This window comes from Narcine bancroftii, chromosome 4 (assembly GCF_036971445.1).
Source record: "Narcine bancroftii isolate sNarBan1 chromosome 4, sNarBan1.hap1, whole genome shotgun sequence".
Classification (NCBI taxonomy): Eukaryota; Metazoa; Chordata; class Chondrichthyes; order Torpediniformes; family Narcinidae; genus Narcine; species Narcine bancroftii.
Window position 1 is genome coordinate 234,203,127 of NC_091472.1, and position 18,609 is coordinate 234,221,735.

Genomic DNA, 18,609 nt, shown 5'->3' on the forward strand with positions numbered 1-18,609 from the left:
TTGTAATGGAATGGCTCAGTTATTTTGGGCACTGGATCATATATCATAGCAGATGTTGCAATCTGCTCTGCATACTCTATATGGGTTGAGTCAACAGTGGGTCTAATTGCAGTTTGATGGGCTTTTTGTGCATGGTAATTAGAAAATAAGTGCAAAGTCAACAACCTTTGTGCTCTGCATCTGACATGTGACTCGATCATAGTAAAGAATACACCAGACCACCAGCTCAGTGCTCACATAAAGCTATGGTCACAGCAACATGCCAAGGTGACATTCGCCACAGAGCTATTTTTAGGGACCACATAGAACACTTTAGCAATGACAACAAGAAATGTACACTGGGCACCATTCCCACCAAGAACAGATTTTCCAAATACCAGCACAGCAAGGAATGGTCAAGGGCTTTCATACATGGAAAAGGGGGAAAAGTTGGAGAATGCTTGAAATGTCAGTTGATGTATTGTCAACAGATGCTGCCTGACCTTGCCATGATTCACAATCCTCTTTCAATTCAATTTAATTTTAATGATATGGATGGATTAAAATAAAGCTGTGGATGAGAATACCAATGAGTTCCTCATCTCTGCGAAGAATCTACAACAATAAACCAAAAGCTCTCATACCCAGAAACCCAAAGACCAATGAGGCCTATGTTGCCATTTATAATGCCCAAGGCCAATGGCATCTAAACATTTATTTTGAGAACATATAACAGCCAATTTTATGCTTTATTTTAATTCATAATTTGATCAAAGCAATAAGAAACAATTGGAAAGAGGAAGAATTATTAGGAAAGGGCTTCTTGCATTTCTTTATGATATAGGAGAAAGTCAATCAGACCACTGAGTTATGTCAGCTTTTGGAGTAATCCCATTCTCCCATCTATTCTCTCTCACATGCCCTTTAACTCCTTTCTGATTCCCCTTCCATCCACTTGCATGAGGGGTAATAATACAGATATCAATTAACCTACCAAACAGTATGTTAGTCGGATGCAAAAGGAAGCCAGAGCTCCTGGACACAGTCAAGTCCACACAGACAGCTCCCAAGGCCAGGACTGAGTCCAGTCTACTGCAGGCATGAGGATACATCATTATTGCTGTGCCGCCATGCTGCCCAGATCAGCTGTAAGGTTGGCCAAGCAGGTGGAGTAAAGAGCAGCAATTATATCTCAGAACCAAGATAGGAAAACTAGAACAATGATGGGTGCACATGACAGAAAAATCAAAGGCAATTTTTGGGCCATAGTCTTCACTTATTACTTGATTTAACTACAAGTGCCAAGAAGATCATAAGTGCAGGTGGTGGGTTGTTATGATTAATTCCTGATGAATCGTGGAGTTGAGATGATAGGTGAGATGTTATGAACTGATGAGGAAATCGTGAACAAGGGAGCAGTCTCAGGTAAAGAGGTTGCATGTTTAACAGTGAGCTGAGGAGGAATCTGTACTCTCAGAGATGGGGGGCATGATCAAAATAAAGGACAAAAACCAGAGGAGTTATATGAAAGGGGTGGGGAGAGGAATTGGTGGTGGGAAAAATGGATACTTCTTAAGATTGCCAAGCTGTACGAGACTGATGCAGAGATCAGACACATACGCACATGCATACACACACACACATTATATATATTCTCATAAATAAATACACATGTGTACATACACATATAAATACACACACACACACACACATATATATATAAATAAAATACGCGCACACACACACACACACACACACACACACACACGTGTGCACACACACAGATATGGCCCTTCTAGTCTGTGCTAAACTATCATTCTGCCCAGTCTCATTGACGTGTGCCTAGTCCATATCCCTGGTATCCATGTACCTGCCCAAATTCTTTTTAAATTTTATAAATGACCCAGCATTTACGACTTCAGCTGGCAGCTTGTTCCATTCTCCCAACACCCTGTGTGAAGAGGTCCTCCCCCCACCAATGTTTTCCCAAAACTTTTCCCCTTTCACCCTTAACCCATGTCCTCTGGTTTGCATCTCAACTATCCTCATTATTTTAAATACCTCTATCAAATCCCCCTCATTCTTCTATGCTCCTGGGATTAAAGTTCTTACCTGTTTAACCTTTTCCTTTAACTCAGTTCCTGAAGTCTGGGCAACATAGTAAATCTTCTCTGCGCTCTTTCAATCTTATAGATATCTATATTGTAGTTAGGTGAACAAAACTGTACAAAATTCTTTGGCCTCTGCAAGCTTCGAAAGCCTTTCTTGCTGCCTACAATGTCTCTGCAAACAATCTGCAAACCTGCTTATCCAATTTACCACATTATCATCCAGATCATTGATATAGATAATAAACAACAATTGTCTCAGCGCTGACTACTACTAGTCACATGACTCTAGTCTGAGACGCAATCATCCACCATCACTTCCTGGCTTATCCCATATAGCCAATGTCAAATCCAGTTTATAACCTCACCATAAATACCGAGCATCTGAACCTTCCTTACTAACCTCCCATGAGAGATCTTGTCAAAGGCCTTACTGAAGTCCATGGAGACAACAACCACAGTCTATCCTTCATCAACCTTCCTGGAACCTCCTCGAAAAATACTATCAGATTGTTTAAACACTACCTACCATGCACAAAGCCACATTGACCATTCCTAATCAGTCCCTTGCTATCCAAATACTTGTACATCCAATCTCTTAGAACATATTCCAACAATTTACCCTCTACTAATGTTAGGCTCACTGGTCTACATTTTCCTGGGTGACTTTTGGAGTTTTTTTTTAAACAATGAAACAACAATCCTCTGGCAACACACCCATAAAACCATAGAACATCACAGCACAGAAAACAGGCTATTCGGTTTCTCTAGTCTGTGGCAATCATCGTCTCCCAAGTCCCACTGACCTGCTCCCATATCATAACCCTCCAATCCTCTCACATACATGTACCTATCCAATTTACACCATCGAGCCTGCATTCAAATCCAAGCCTAAGATACCAAAAGCTTTCTTTACAACCCTGTCCAAATGCGTCGCCACTTTCAGGGAACAATGCATCTGCACTCCCAGATCCCTCTGGTCTTCCACACTTCTCAGTGCCTTATTATTTACTGTATATCTCCTACCTTGGTTTACCCTTCCAAAATGCATCACCTCACAATTGTCTTCATTAAACTCCATCTGCCATTTTCTGGCCCACTCTCCTAGCTGGTCCAGATCCCTCTGCAAGTTTTGATAACCCTCCTTGTTGTCCATAACACCACCTATCCTTTTATCATTAGTACACTTGCTGATCCAATTCACAATATTATCATCCATATAACATTTTATGGCATGGAAACAGGCCATCTTGGCCCTTCAAGTCCACGCCGGTTCACTCCGGAAGATGCCCTTGCCTATTCTCTGCCCATAACCCTCCAACCGCCTCTTATCCATGTATATATCCAGCCTCCTCTTAAATGAAAGAATTGACTCTGCCTCAACTATTTCCTCTGGAAGATTATTCCATTCAGCCCCTTACCCTCAACTTGTGTCCTCTTGTTTCAACCTCCCCTGCTCTCAGGAGAAGAGTCTACTTGCATCTAGTCTATCTATTCCCTTCATAATTTTAAACATCTCTATCAAATCCCCTCTCAACCATCTACGTTCCAATGAATAAAGTCCTAACCTCTTCAATCCTTCTCTGTTCTTTAGGTATTTTAAGCCAGGCAACATCCGTGTAAATCTTCTCTGCACCCTCTCCACCTTATCTATATCCTTCCTATAATCTGGAGACTCAAGGCCCAGACCTATCTTTTTCCATAATTAACCTGAAACTAATAGCATTATGATCACTGGACCCAAAAGGTTCACCTACCCAAACTTCTGTCACCTGTCCTGTCTCGTTCCCTAATGAGATCCAATATTGAACTCTCTCTAGTTATATATTTAAAAGGAGAGTGTCTTGTATCCAATTTTATTGATATTAGAGATGAGAACTCAAGAGCCTGCAAAAGGATACAAATGGATTAAAATGGCAGGAAATGGAAATATAATGGGAAATACAGAGATAAGAATTCAAAGCACCATTAGGCCACCTGAGCTTTAGCACAATTTAAGTTCATGGCTGATCCTTTAACCAAATGTGAGTAATCCATTTAGTGGGAACTATAAAAAACAGATCATCATCAAAAGGATGAAACTGCTAAATGCCGCTGTTCAAGGGCATTCTTGCACAAGAAACACCCGGGTAGTAAATAATTAGGGAGAAATATAAAGTGATTGCTTTTATTGCATAAAGGAATTCAAGAGTAACGTTGCTACAATTGTACAGGGCCCTGATAGGTTCACACCCGGCATACTGCACTATTATGGTCTCTTTTGCAGTAGCCAATAAAAGAGGGGAAGCTCAAACAGAGTGAACAGTGTGCGAGTAGGAATTTGAGGCTTTGGCTCGCGAGGTTTTGGTGAGTAGAGGCTGAGGAGAAGGTGCAGAAGTTTAGGCAGGGCAAGGAAAGATTTTTCTTACTCTTTGCACTTAAATAGACAGTGGGAATGGCAACCAGGCAAGGATATGCTCCACTTGCAGAATGTGGATAGTCAGGGAACCCAATACAATCCCTGACAACTTCGTCTGTGCAAAATGCACCCAACTACAGTTCCTAACAGACCATGATTGGGAATTAGATGAACTCTGGATCATTTGGGAGGCTGAGGGGTTGTTAGACGGGAGTTACAGGAATGGACGAGGAAGGAAGCTGGGTAACAATCAGGAGAGGGAAGGGGACAGGCAGGCAGAGCAGAGTACCCCTGTGGCCATTCCCCTCAGCAATCTATGTATACACCTTTGGATACTGATGAGAGGGATGACCAATCTGGGCCAGGTAGCAGCAACCAGACCAACAGCACCATAGTTGGTTCTGAGCCTCAGAAGAGAAGGATGAAGTCAGGTACAGAAATAATCATAGGGGACTCAATAGTCAAGGGAACAGATAGGAAATTCTGCAGCCGCAAAAGGATTCCAGGATAATGTGTTGCCTCCTGAATGCTCAGGTCTAAGATTTCTCTGAGTGGGTGCAAAATATTCTTAAGAAGGGGTGGGGGGGGGGGGTGATCAGCTAGAGGTCGTGGTACATGTTTGTAACAATGACATAGGCAGAAATGGGTAGAGATCTTGCAAAATAAGTTTAAGGAGTTAGGTAAGAGGTTGAAGAACAGGACCTCCAAGGTGGTAATCTCTAGATTATTCCTAGTTCCACGACTAGGGAAGTCAAAATAGGAATTTAGTGCAGACAAACATGATGAGATGGTGCAGGGGACAGGGTTTTGTTCTTGGATCATTGGAACCTTTTCTGGGGAAGGGGTGACCTATACAAGTGGAAAGGGTTGCACCTAAACTCGAGGGGAACTAATATCCTGGAAGGGAGGTTTACTAATGCTCTTGGGGGAGGGTTCAAACTAGATTCACAGTGGGTTGGGAACCAGAGGAAGAAGTGACTGACACACAATTAGTATCTCCCACCCAGAAATGCCAAGGTATGTCCGGAAAGAAAATCCAAACTCGACTCACTGTGCTGAGCTTTGCCCAGATTGAATGGGTTCCAGTTTGACCAAACTGCATAGCATCTAAAATATTACTGTCTCAAGCAATACATTTCAGCTGCTTTAGCTACTGGAAATCGAGCAGAAGGGGGAAATAACCTGTAATTCTTAATGAGAAGAATACCTTTAAAGTCCTTGTTGGTGCCCACCCTGTGCCATCAATGGAGTGTTCCCTCAGCAAGCTGCAAAACAGAGAAGGTTTCAATGAGTTTCAAAAAAGAGTTTGAGATGCTGGGGTTGAGTGCAAATCACAAATGTGCTGGAGAGACTCAGGTCACACAGCATCCGCAGGAAGTAAAAGGTAACCAACCTGGGCCCTTTGCAAGTCTCCAGCACATCTGCGTACTGCACAGAGGGCTCAGCAGGCATAAAACATAGCATTTTATTGCAAGAAATTACCATGTTTAGATTTTGGAGTGCATCTCAACCATTTTTCACAAAACACCATGATATTTCCATTAGACAAATGGGATCACATGCCTCTGAAATTTTATTTAAAATTAACAAGTTTGTTTACAGGAATTAAAACACACAAGAAAATGAATGCAAGATACTGAACCTTTCAAATAAATTGATTTGTCTGGAAGAGTTTAAGTTTGTTATTCATAACTGATTTCTTTTAGTCAAATAAAGACTTTGAGGACACAGCCCTCTGTAAGCTTCCTTGCATGTTGTTTACAAAGGATATGAAATATTCTTGCCTACCACATGGAGCTTAAGTAACAATTAAAGAAATAGAGTTGAAAGCTTCCTCTATAGCTCTGACCAGAAGGATAAATTGAATTCACTGCATATATAGTAGAAAATTTCAGAAAGATTACAAACATGATGCATTTCTAGCTTCCCTTCAAGAAACCCAAAATGATGAATCATTTTGTCTGAACTTTATCCACATCGGCACTGGCTGAGAATTTCTACCACAACGAAGGAAGGATAATTTGGTCATGGAGGTAATTCACTGCAGAATTCATGTGAGGGCTTTTAGGAGGAAATCAAAGTTGCACTTCAGTGTAGCAGGCATCTGTAAACCTCTTTTGGAAATGGTAGCTCAATGCTATCAATTGTGAAGTTATAGAGATTTTGTTCGGCAAAAGTATTGAAGGGAATGGAGAAAGGTCAGGTAATACCACCTACCAGAGCTCACGACGCCTTGGCCGCGAACTCTCACCCGGGTCCTGGCTGCCCTTGGGCCGCAGCTTCCAACGCTGACTCTCACACGTGGCTCTAGAAGATGCAGGCACTTACAGCAGTCCTGACCATGCTGCTAAATCCCACAGAATCATACCCTCTACCATCACTCCTTACCTCCCTATCCCCAACACTTCTCCCTACTCTTCCCCCATCTCCCCCTCTGAGAGTCCCACCCACCAACCTTCCAACTCTCATCTCCCCCTTACTCTCCATTTACCCCCCCCCAACCTCCACCCGACCTCCCCAACACCTCACCTGCCACTCAGACCTCCCCAACCTTCCACTTCCCCTCTCTGACCTCGCCAAACCTCCCCCTCCCATCCTCTGACCTCCCTGATGCCTCCACCCTCCCCTCCCTCCACCCTGACCTCCCCAACCCTCAACTTCCGACCTCTGACTTCCCCAAACTTCTACGACCCCCAGCTGACATCCATCTCCACCCTCTGACCTCTTTAAACCCTACCTCCCTAAACTTCCACCTCCCCAACACCCACTCTGCTCTTTACCGTCACCTCTAACCTTCCCCTCTAAGAGCGGTGACTCTCCTCCCCCATTGTAGCCCCTTCTACCACTTTAAGCCTTCTTCCTCCTCTTTGACTCCTCGTCTTGGACAGCTGTCCATTCTGGATGTTTTTTAAATTATCAATTGCCACTGAGAAATCAACTGTCTCAACTTCACCACTCCCCTCTCTTATTCCAATTTCACCTCCTCTGAACACTCTGCCCTCCAAGCTCTCTACAACAATCCTAACCTCTCTATCAAACCCGCAGACAAAAGTGATGCTGTTGTGGTCTGGTGCACTGATCTCTACCTTGCCAAGGCCAGACGATAGCTCTCAGACACCTCCTCCTACTTACCCATTCCACAGAACCCCATCACAGCTCATCAAGCTACTGTCTCCAACACCATTTCCAACCTCATCACCTCTGGTTAACTCCCTCCCACAGCCTTCAATCTCATTGTTTCCCAACCCCACACTCCCTGGTTCTACCTCTTACCCAAGATGCATAAACCCAATTATCCGGGAAGACTCATTGTTTCCTTTTGCTCTTGTCCCACTGAAATAGTATCATCTTACCTCAAGTCCATCTCTTCTCCACTGGTCCAATCCCTCCCTACCTACATCCACAATACTTCACATGCCCTTGATCTCTTCAATGACTTCCAATCCTCTGAACTTGACTGCCTTATTTTCATCATGGATGTCCAATCCCTTTACACCTCCATCCCCCTAAAGAAGATCTCAAAGGCCTTCATTTCTTTCTTGACAAGAGACCTAATCAGTCATCCTCCCACAACCACCTTACTCTGCCTAGAAGAACTACTTCTCACTCTTAATATCTTCTCCTTTGACCCATCCTATTTTCTTCAAATCAAAGGAGTAGCCATGGGTACCCACATGGGTCCCAGCTGTGCCTGCCTGTTTGTGGGCTTTGTGGACCAAACCATGCTGTAAAGCTACACAGGCAAGGGTCCTCAACTCTTTCTCCGCTATACTGATGACTATATTGGGCTACCTCATGCACCTGCAATGAGCTCATCAACTTCATTCACTTCGCTGCCAATTTCCACCCCAATCTCAAATTCACCTGGTCCATAACCGGCAATACTCTCCCCTCTCTGTCTCCATCTTGGGAGACAAGCATTCCACATATTTTACAAACCCACCAACTCCCACAAATACCTTGTCTACACTTGTTTTTAGATCTTCAGCAGGTTATCAGGTTACTTCAGCCCATGAGACTGTTCCACCTAATTAACCTACACTCCCTGGTACGTATTGAATGGTGGAAGGAAACTGGAGCTCCCAGGGAAAACCCACACAAACACGAGGAGGATGTACCAACTCCTTACAGACAGTGTGAGATTCGAACCCCAGTCCCAATCACTGGCTTTGTAAGGGCACTGTGCTAACCACTATGCCAACCATGCCACCACCAAATGACTTCTTCGCATCCAGTCCCCTGCAAGGTTTCTATTCCTTCTCGCAATTTCTCCATCTCTGCTGCATCTGTTCCCAAGGTGAGGTCTCCAGTCCAGATTATCTGAAATGTGCGTCTTCTTCCATAAACATGGCTTCCCCTCGATTTCCCACTCATCTTCCTTGGCCCCCTCTGCCCCCAAATGTAACAAACACAGAATTCCACGTCCTTACCAACCATCCCACTAGCCTCTGCATGCAACACATCATCCTCCATACTTTCCACAACAGGATCCCACCACTAGAAACATTTTCCCTTCTCATCCTTCCATAGAGACTGCTCCCTCCATGAGTCCTGACTCATTCTTCCCCACCATAGCTCACCTCCCCCCCCCCCAGCATCTTACCCTGTGGCCGCAGGGAGTGCCAAACTTGCACCCACACCTCCTTCCTCACCACCATCATTCATGGCCCCAAACACCCCTTTCAAGTAAAGCAACACATCATTTGTGCATTTGCGGGAATTATCTACTGCATTCAGTGCTCCCTTTGTAGCCTTCTCTACATCGGAGAGACTGAGCGCAGACTGGGAGATTACATTTCTGAGCATCTTTGCTCTGTCTGCATTAGTGACAGGTTCTCCCAGTGGCCAACCACTTCAGTTTGTGCCCCATCCCACACTCATGTTTATCCAGAGACCAATGCACTATTCCACCAACAACACCTGTAAATTGGAGGAACAACACTTGATTTTCCATCTGGGCATTCTCCAACCATATATCAACATAAACTTCTCCGGTTTCTGCTAACCTACTCTCCATTCTCCCTCCCTCACCTTTCCCTTTGTCTTCTTTTCTCCAGCTCTCTACCCTTTTCCCTCTCCATTCAGAGCCATCCTTCCTCCCCCTACTTGCTGGTGTGCCCTATCTCCTTTATACATCTATTGCCTCCGGCCTTTGGGACCATGGTCCTCCCCCTGCCCCTTCACTGCAACCATTTTGTTTGGGCACCTGCTGACATTTAAAAAAAATTCCTTGAAGGGCTTAAGCCCAAAACATTGGTTATTTATCTTTATTTTTGCCATATACCTGTAAAGTTCACTGTTTGACCTGGTTAGTTTCTCCAGCATTGTGTTTTTACTTCAACCACAGTGTCTGCAGACTTTCATGTTTTACTTCAGGTATTTAGAACAAGGTCACGTATATAGACCTGGGTCATAAGCTCATTGTAAGGCTCCATAAACTCCAGCAGCTTAGGGCTTTGCTGCTATATAACTGGTCCTTATCTCAAAGCACCAATTAGATTGATTTCAGAGAACATGCCCAAGCCAAAATGGACTCCAGAATTAATCATCAATGAATTTTATACGGTTAATTTAATTTAGAGATACAACACAGTTACAGGCCATTCTGGCCCATGAACCCATGTCACTCAATTTTATCCATGTGACTAATTAACCCAGTGGCTTTCAAACTGCTCCCCTAAATTTACATTCCACCTTAAGCAATCCATATGCCATAAGTGCTCTGTGATTAGTAAGGATTTGCTTAAGGTGGTATGTGAGTGGGAAGAGAAGGTTGAGAACCACTGCTCTAGACTCAATTGTTACTGAAATATTTTGCTTGAGAAAAATTGTCATTGTCCCATTTCCTTTGGAGTTATGAAACCGTGACATAACAAGTCAATTAGGTATGATTAAAACAGTGGCTTTCAAACTTTTTCTTTCCACTCACATAGAACCTTAAGCAATCCCTTACTAATCACAGAGCACTTATGGCATAGGGATTACTTAAGGTGGAACGTGGGTTTAGGGAGAAGTTTGAAAACCACCGAATGAACATATTAACCCCCATACATGTTTGTAAATTGGACAGATTTGAACCTGGGTCACTGGCACTTTTACAACTCTGTGCTAACTTTACAATTGCTGCGCTAACTTTGTTGCCCTATGAACTTACTTGAGTAAATGATGTAGAAATTCTGAGCACCAGTGGACAATTATATTGGCTTTCTCCTCATAAAATGTAACCATTTATTGCAGTTGTGACAGAATATGTTGTGTTTTATACTCTATATAGATATGATTTTGGGAGATAAAGTATGGCAGGTTTTCTTTAAAGTGTAGGTCACGTACAAACATTTCAAAACAGATCTCAGTTAAAATACTGGATCGCACTCAAGCTAGACAGGCCAGCTCCAAAAGCCTTTGCAAAATCTTTGGGGAGTGCTCAAGGGTCTTCATTAATGGATTGTTATTTTGAAAGGCAACAGATGAAAGAACTCGGAGGATTAGGTTCGGAGCAATAGTCTGAGTGGAGGTTGTTGTTCTAAGAGGGTCATGTGGTTTTGCAAGCAGAGAGAGAAAAACAGGTTTTCTCTGAGAGAGAGAGAGAGAGAGAGAGAGAGAGAGAGAGAGAGAGAGAGAGAATTCAGTTCAGCAGCAGCAGCTTGGACTGGAACAGGACAAGCTGGCAAGCTTGTGGAAAAACCTTATTTTGAGGACGAGTTATGAGTCCTTAGTTCACCCTGGTCAAAGCCCTTGTGGTCCATACAAGAGGAGAGGATTGGTTGCCCAATGTTTCACTTGAAATAAGAGAAACAAAAAAGAACTCTGTGGTGACCTGAAAGAAAGAGGTTATCATCTGGAAAACCTTGATGGGGAAAGTTTCTTCGGCAAGACACTGATGTGGCTGATTAAAAGAGATCAGTTTGGGTCCACGAACAACAAATCTCTCTGAAAACCAACAAGAACCTTCCTGACCGGTAACCATTTACCTTTCAAGCACCTGGTGAACTTCCTAAATGTTAAATTCTATGCACAGTATAGTAGTTGCTTGCAACCAGTGAACTTGGAGAAATGAGAAGTGAGATTGGACTGTGAATTAAAGAACGTTTCTAAACTTACATTACATACACGTGTGCTTAGAATTAGAAGGGAGTTAAGTTAAGTAAGTTAATAGTGATAAGTTAAAGTTTGATCCTGTTTTCATGTTTAAAGATAATTAAAAGCAACTTTTGTTTAAGTAACCATTTGGTGAATATCTATTGCTGCTGGGTTTTGGGGTCCTCTGGACTCATAACACAGTCATTTTAAATTCACTGGCCTCTGTGAGAAAGGAATTTGAATTATGAAGCAAAACAAGGCTCTGGTTCTGTCATATGTTCCCTTTTGTTGGGATTTTTCTCAGCAACCTCCAACCCAAATCGTACTTCAACAATGATCATCGAGTTAAAACTTTCAAAATTTTGTCATGTGGCTCAGTATTGCTGCTTCTCCATACACATGCAAGTATGAATTTTGGTTCAATTGTACATTGTACTTGTGTATATGACAATTAAACTCTCATATCTTCACAATGAACCCAGTAGCCTAAGCATCAGTACAACAAATATCTTTATTTCGTCTTCTAAAATATATATAAAACATGATCAGCATTTGCAACTGAAAAAGTCTGAGAAGCAAACAAAATGTATCATACCTTAAACAGATTTCTCCAGTCTCTGCAATATTGGGGTGCCAAATTCTAGTTAAACATTTTACCTTGGGAGGCTGAAGGGGAAAAAAAAGGAATTAGTTTTTAAAATTCTGAGCATCACGAAGGTGATGAACAAAATGGGTAAATAGCTTTCACATTGTAATTTGGAGGGAAAATCCATGCAACAACCCACAGCACAAAAGTGTGGGTTCAGGAAATGGCGGAACAGGAAGTTCTGATTACCCCTGCGCAAGAAACAGGCAGAAAATGCAATGGACCAGCATGGGAAACCCATGTATTCAAGGGTGAAAGAAAGCTGGGAAATATAATGAATCTGTGGAGTGATGATTGCTGAAGTCACAATAAGGACATTGGGCTGTAACTGGAGTCTCCACTGCACTACATCACAGCCTCCTTAAAGCTGAGCTACATGGCTTTTCTGTGACAAGCCTATTTCACATCAAATTCCTGAAACTGAAAGCAGGAATTTCCCCCAGCTGAGAATACAAGGAAGGTTTTGCAGTTCAGCATCCTTCACATGATTGCTGCCCCTTCCCATCACAAGGGACCTGCTATTTTGAAAACTGCCTGGTTGGCACTTTAGTTGGGCAGAGTAATTAGGTCCATTTATCATCTAATTGTTCTGGGAGCTTATAATTTCACAGTAGCTTGCCCAGAAATCTCACTTGGTCAACACAGAGGAACTTGAACCTTTTTAAAATGTAGAGAGACAATCTCATTCAGATACGAATACAGTGATCATGTGTCTACTATTTTCAGAAAATATTAATAGCTCAATTCCATTTTCCCAGTAATAACTAATGCCAGAATCATAGCAACCAATTGAGTCATTCTCAGACATTTCCCCTCACTGCATAGCAGAATTATTCCCCAAAACACAAGCCCACATCACCCTACTCACTCTCCAACACCATCTCAGAGTTTCTCTCCTGTCAGTTTTGCATTCCTTGCTCCTGTCCTGATTTTTTTGGGGAATATTTTATTTTAATTTTTCCAAGACTCATATAGAACATTATTAAATACATCATATAAATAGTATTTTAAAATTACAGTCTCATATGATTTCCCTTATATCACTGGACCCCCCCCCCCACTCCAAATGACCAACATAAAAAAAATTGTCCAAAAAAAAAGGGGTGTTTGAGCAGCCTTCATTAATTAGTCCATATCTGATCTTCAGAAATTCAACGCTATTAACTTAATTATATTATTTAAATCTTTTCAGGGAAGTTAAATATATCCTTAAACCAATATGATTCAAATAAGGTTGCCATATTTTAACAAATGCATCATATTTCTTTATAGGATTATAATTTATCTTTTCCAAGGAGGCCCAACTTTGCACTTCCATCCTCCAGCGGGTAATAAGCAGGCAGAGTGGGACTTCCATGTAACAGGTATACATTTCCTGGCTATCGCTAGTGCAATTCTCACAATCTGTATTTAATATTTTGATGGTTTTGTGCCAATAACCACAAGATTGCTCAATAAATACAGTTCTGGTTCCAATAGAAAACCCACTTCTATAATTTTTGTCAAAATTTCTGCCAAGCCATACCAAAAGGATCTCACTTTCATGCATAGCCAGGTTGAATGTAAAAACCTTCCAACCTCTAAATCACACCTAAAACACGAGTCTGGAATCTCAGATTTTCAACCATGTAATTTTTGCAGTGTAAGGTATAATTGGTGCATAAAATTGTATTGTACGAGTCTATATCTGACATTAATAAATGAAGTCATATTATCAGAGCACAATTTTGACCAATATTGTTCTTGAATCCTTTTCTCCCATCTTTCCCTCGATTTGTTTTGGGCTATTGCTCTGCAATAGGAAATACATCTTAGATATAAATGTACTTGTTTTTAAAAAATGTTTTATTTAAAACTTTTAAAAACATAAAATCAATACTAACAAAAAAAGTTTTTATACGATACAAATAATGGTAAACCCCCCTCCCTTCCCCCCCGCTCAGCGAGCAAAAAAAACATAAAACTACACAATATTTTAAGATATTTCCAAACCCATATATTCTAAATAAGATGACCACATTTTAACAAAAAAAGAATAATTATCATGTAAGTTATATGTTATTTTCTCCATATAAATACAAGATCTCAATTCATTATGCCAACGAGCTATATTAATCTCTACATTGTCTTTCCAAGTAATTGCTACACATTTCTGTGCCACAGATAACGCTAAACGTACAAAAGCTATCTGAAACTTATCCAACCCCAAACCAGTCAAAGAAACCATATAACCCAACAAAAAAATCTCTGGATCTAATGGTAATTTAATTTTAAATAATTTCTCCAAAACCAGCCTAACTTTTTCTCAAAATGGTTGTAACCTGTCGCAGGACCAAACTACATGCAAAAAAGTTTCAGTACTTAACCCACATCTAAAACAAAGATCCGAATTACTAAATCTGTATTTTTTCAATTTCTCAGGAGTCAAATATAACTGATGCAAAAAATTATAATTAACCAAACCATATCTTACATTAGTCAATTTAGTTACCCCTTCATGACACATAACCTGCCAGTCCTCTTGAGGTATAACATAAGTTAAATCGCTTTCCCATCTATTTCTAGATTTCTCCAAATTCGGGTTATCCATAGTTTCCTGTAACAATCGATACATATCTGAAATAAAACCTCTCTTTGGTGTAAAGGAAATTAAAGATTCAAATTTCGTTAACTCAGGTAAACTCATCTCTTTACCATAATTATCCCTTATCAAAGCTCTAAGTTGGTAATACACAAATAAATAGATATAGCAAATGTCTCCAAGGTGGAGTTAGCCTGTATTTCTGAATTTGATGTTCACCAGTTTATACATAAGTGGAATTTGAATTTATTGCAGGGATATGATATGCCGGTATTAAAACATTTGTTAAAGATATGGGTTAAAAGAAATGATGTTATAGGAACGAAGGGTAGGTATAAATGTACTTGTGATCCCTTTTCAAAGAGCCTCAATGTCACTACACATTGGCAGATCTTAACTGAAGATAGCAGAAGAAAGTCTTACTTAACAAATCATTCATTTTCTTTTAGCTATTCAGATGTCATAAATTGTCCTTGTTCACAACAATCCTCAATACACTTGATCCCTTTACGGTGCCAAGTGTCCAGGATTTTATTTCCTAATGTGCCCTTGTTCTGATTCACAGTTATTTCCACATCTCTCCTGCCCGTGACAATCTGTTCTCATATGCATCATCTCATTGCAATCAGAAGGTATTATAATTAGATCAGTGTTCATCTGTCGCACTCTGGGATCCATCATCTCAAAATCAGAAACTTGTCTTGGACTTGGTTTGATTACGTATGAATGCAGGTTTATTTTGAAGGAGGATACTACACAACTGACCTGACCTTTGGTCAGCATGGATGAGTTGGGCTGAAAGGTCACACAGAATATGAATCCCAATCAAATGATGGGGCTGGTGATATTCAAGATTATAAAATTGAAACAGTCTACCATACCAATTATTTCTGAACTTTTAAGTTAATTGGCTTGGAAAATGACCTTGTATTGAATAAAGTTCAAATTTACTGTCAGAGTGTATATGTGACATTACATAAAACCCTGAGATTAGCTTTCTTGCTGGCCAAGCAGAATTCCTATTCAACAGTAACTATAAACTGTACTCAAGAAGATAGCTATTTATACAAGAGAGAAATGTAAACAAATAAACATGTAAACAAAATGACTGTGCAAATACTGAAAAAAAAATTTAGGAAAGTAAAAGTCCTAAAATGAGTCTCTTATGTTTTTTTTTAAAACACAGCTGCTGCGTTCTGGGAAGTTATTCCCAATTTTCCGCAGCAAAGTCTGTGCAAAAAGATTGTAATGGGAATTCCCATTCCGAAATTTTACCTCTGCAACCCATAGACATTTTCATGGATCACCTGCAGTCTAAACTGAAATGCAGGCGGTCCGCGAACAACAACAGAACATAAATATTGCACTTCAGGTATTCTGTCTAAACTCGCGGTGTGATAAGTTTTGGTCGTTCCTGTGTGAACGGCCACTTCTGGATGGTAGGGAGACATCAGAACAGAAAAAAAAACACAAGTTCTATGTAGAAAAACATATCTGATTGAATCTATTGTTTAGGAGTCTGATGGTTGAGGGGTAGCAACTGTTCCTGATCCTGTTCAAGTCCTGTGGCACCTACACCACTTACCTGATGGTGGCAGCTAGGCAGAGCATGTCCTGGGTATTGTGTAACCTTGACAATGTTGCTGCTGCTCTCCAATGGCAGTATTCCATGTCAATTGTCTCAATGGTGGGAAGAATTTTGGCGGGGATGTACTGGGCTGCGTCTACTACTTTTTGTGGGGCTTTCCGCTCAGTGGTATTGGTGCCCACATACCAGGGAGTGATGCAGCTAATCAGCACACTTTCAAGTACATATTTGTAGAAGTTTGCCAAGGTTTTCTACGACATACAGAACTCTGTAAACTCCTGAGGAAGTAGAGGCTTACTTGCCTTCTTCACAATCTGTTATCATTGTAGTCTAGAACTATAATAAACTAATTCACAACTGTATACTTAACGAATAATCTATTTACCGCAGTGTCCCATTGGTTCGGTGGAGCACACAGGTGCTGAAATGAAGTTTGAAACTTGCTTAACACACAGCCTGACAATGATGTCTTGAGAAAGTCATAACAGATGGTGTTAAAAAGGTACAGACTGTGGTGTACACTCAATCTGGAGATCACGAGATTAAAAGGTACAATACACTTGTGTACGCTCAATCTGGAGGTCATATATTTAAATCCCATTGTTCAAATGCATAGAATTCAATCACAGATTAGAAAACCTTGGAGAGCACAAATAAATCCAGAACTAGCGATGCCTCTAGCAAGCTGGTCCCATTCGATATCTTCTATTCAATGATGTAGATAATTGTCTCAGTGTGTCCCGTTCACAAAAGTTTGAATAATCAATCAGCCTAATGGGTATTTAATCAATCTACGCTCCATGGAAAATATTTTCAAACAGCACTTAATCACTAATATCCTGATCCTGGGTACCCACAACCTGGATCTGCCCCAGTGACATTCAGCAAACTGAATGACAATCAGGGCACAACTAGTTGCTTGAGTGGTACCCAAGCAACCTTCTGATGTTTAAATTTTTTTCAGCTGCCTTTGTCACTCTCCTTCAGTCTTTTATCATTCATTTAACTTGTATTGGATGCTGATCTTCAGAATTAAATTTTAGTTGTTAGTCTGCTTCACATTAAATTCTTAGGCATTTATTTACAAATGTGCTTCTATCCTTGGTGATTTTTTCAAGGTTTATTTATTTGCTTTGTCTGAAATGCTTTCTCAATGTTGAAAAACACCATATTTGGAACTGTAGAGTGCAATAATACACTGATTGAAGTGGTCTTACTCTGGTCTAATAAAATCCATTGATTCGGATGTTTTGAGGAACATTTGCATTGTTCACCATTACTAGTTGATAGAGAGAATACCAGAGAGCACTGACTACTAGATAATAATAGCTGAAGCTAACAAATAATTGCATCAATTTTTAACAATGTAAAAATGTTGAGATGGAATTTATTATGTAAATTCCTTCTCGTAATTTTCCCACTGGGACCCTACACATTTTTACAGACCAACTGCAGTGTAAAATGACCGTAGCCACTCCTTAAGAAATAGACCTAATGAATATGATGTTCCTCCTCCGAAAAACTCTGAAACACAGGAAGGTTATGTAAAAGTGCCCTAAAAGTGCACCTGTGTAAACAACTACATCAGGACACCCCTGAGGTAATTATGCTAACTTTTTCAGAATAATTCTGAAGTTTCTGTGTAAAAATGTCAATAGATTTATTGTATGAAACCCATCTTCACTGAATTACAAAGACAAACAATAAAAGCAGGAAATTAGGAACACAGAGGCAAAAGTTCTTATTCATGGCACACCAGGTAATAAGTACAGGAAGAAGAAAGCCATACAACACTACAGCACAAACAGGCCATTCAGCCTTTCTAGTCTGTGGTGACTATCATTCCACTGGTCCCATTGACCTGCTCCCATTTCATAACTCTCCAGACCTCTGCCATTCATGTATTTATTCAATTTATTCTTAAAACATGATCAAACCTGCATTCACCACATCAGATGGCAGCTCATTCCACACTCCCACCACTCTCTTAATGAAGAACTTTCCCCTAATGTTCCCCCTAAACCTTTCGCCTTTCAGCTTAAAACTATGAACTCTTGTATTTATCTCCCCAAATCTAAGTTGAAAAAGCCTACTTGCATCCACTCTGTCTATATCTCCATAACCTTGTAAACCTCTAACAAATCTCCCCTCATTTTCCTTTGCTCCAAGGCATAAAGCAGTTGTTCTCAACCTTTATCTTTCCACTCACATGCCACTTTAAGTAATCCC

The 18,609-nt window shown here is 40.8% G+C and overlaps 1 protein-coding gene across 4 annotated transcripts in view; it reads right to left on the reverse strand.

Annotated features, from left to right (window-relative positions):
• The window catches only part of ube2f (ubiquitin-conjugating enzyme E2F (putative)), a 202,353-nt gene that overhangs the window by 26,075 nt on the left and 157,669 nt on the right, over positions 1–18,609 (reverse strand). For 2 of the 4 annotated variants that reach the window (XR_011356456.1, XM_069934352.1), the window contains exons 7-9: positions 12,161–12,231; positions 5,693–5,750; positions 3,845–3,974 (exon numbers count right to left, since the gene is read on the reverse strand). Coding sequence is in view for 3 of the 4 variants with exons in the window: in XM_069934352.1 (XP_069790453.1) it covers positions 3,845–3,974; positions 5,693–5,750; positions 12,161–12,231 (259 nt within the window). In the remaining variant the exon portion in view is untranslated. The remainder of the gene's footprint in view (positions 1–3,844; positions 3,975–5,692; positions 5,751–12,160; positions 12,232–18,609) is intronic. The other 2 variants (XM_069934355.1, XM_069934354.1) reach the window with 1 other exon arrangement.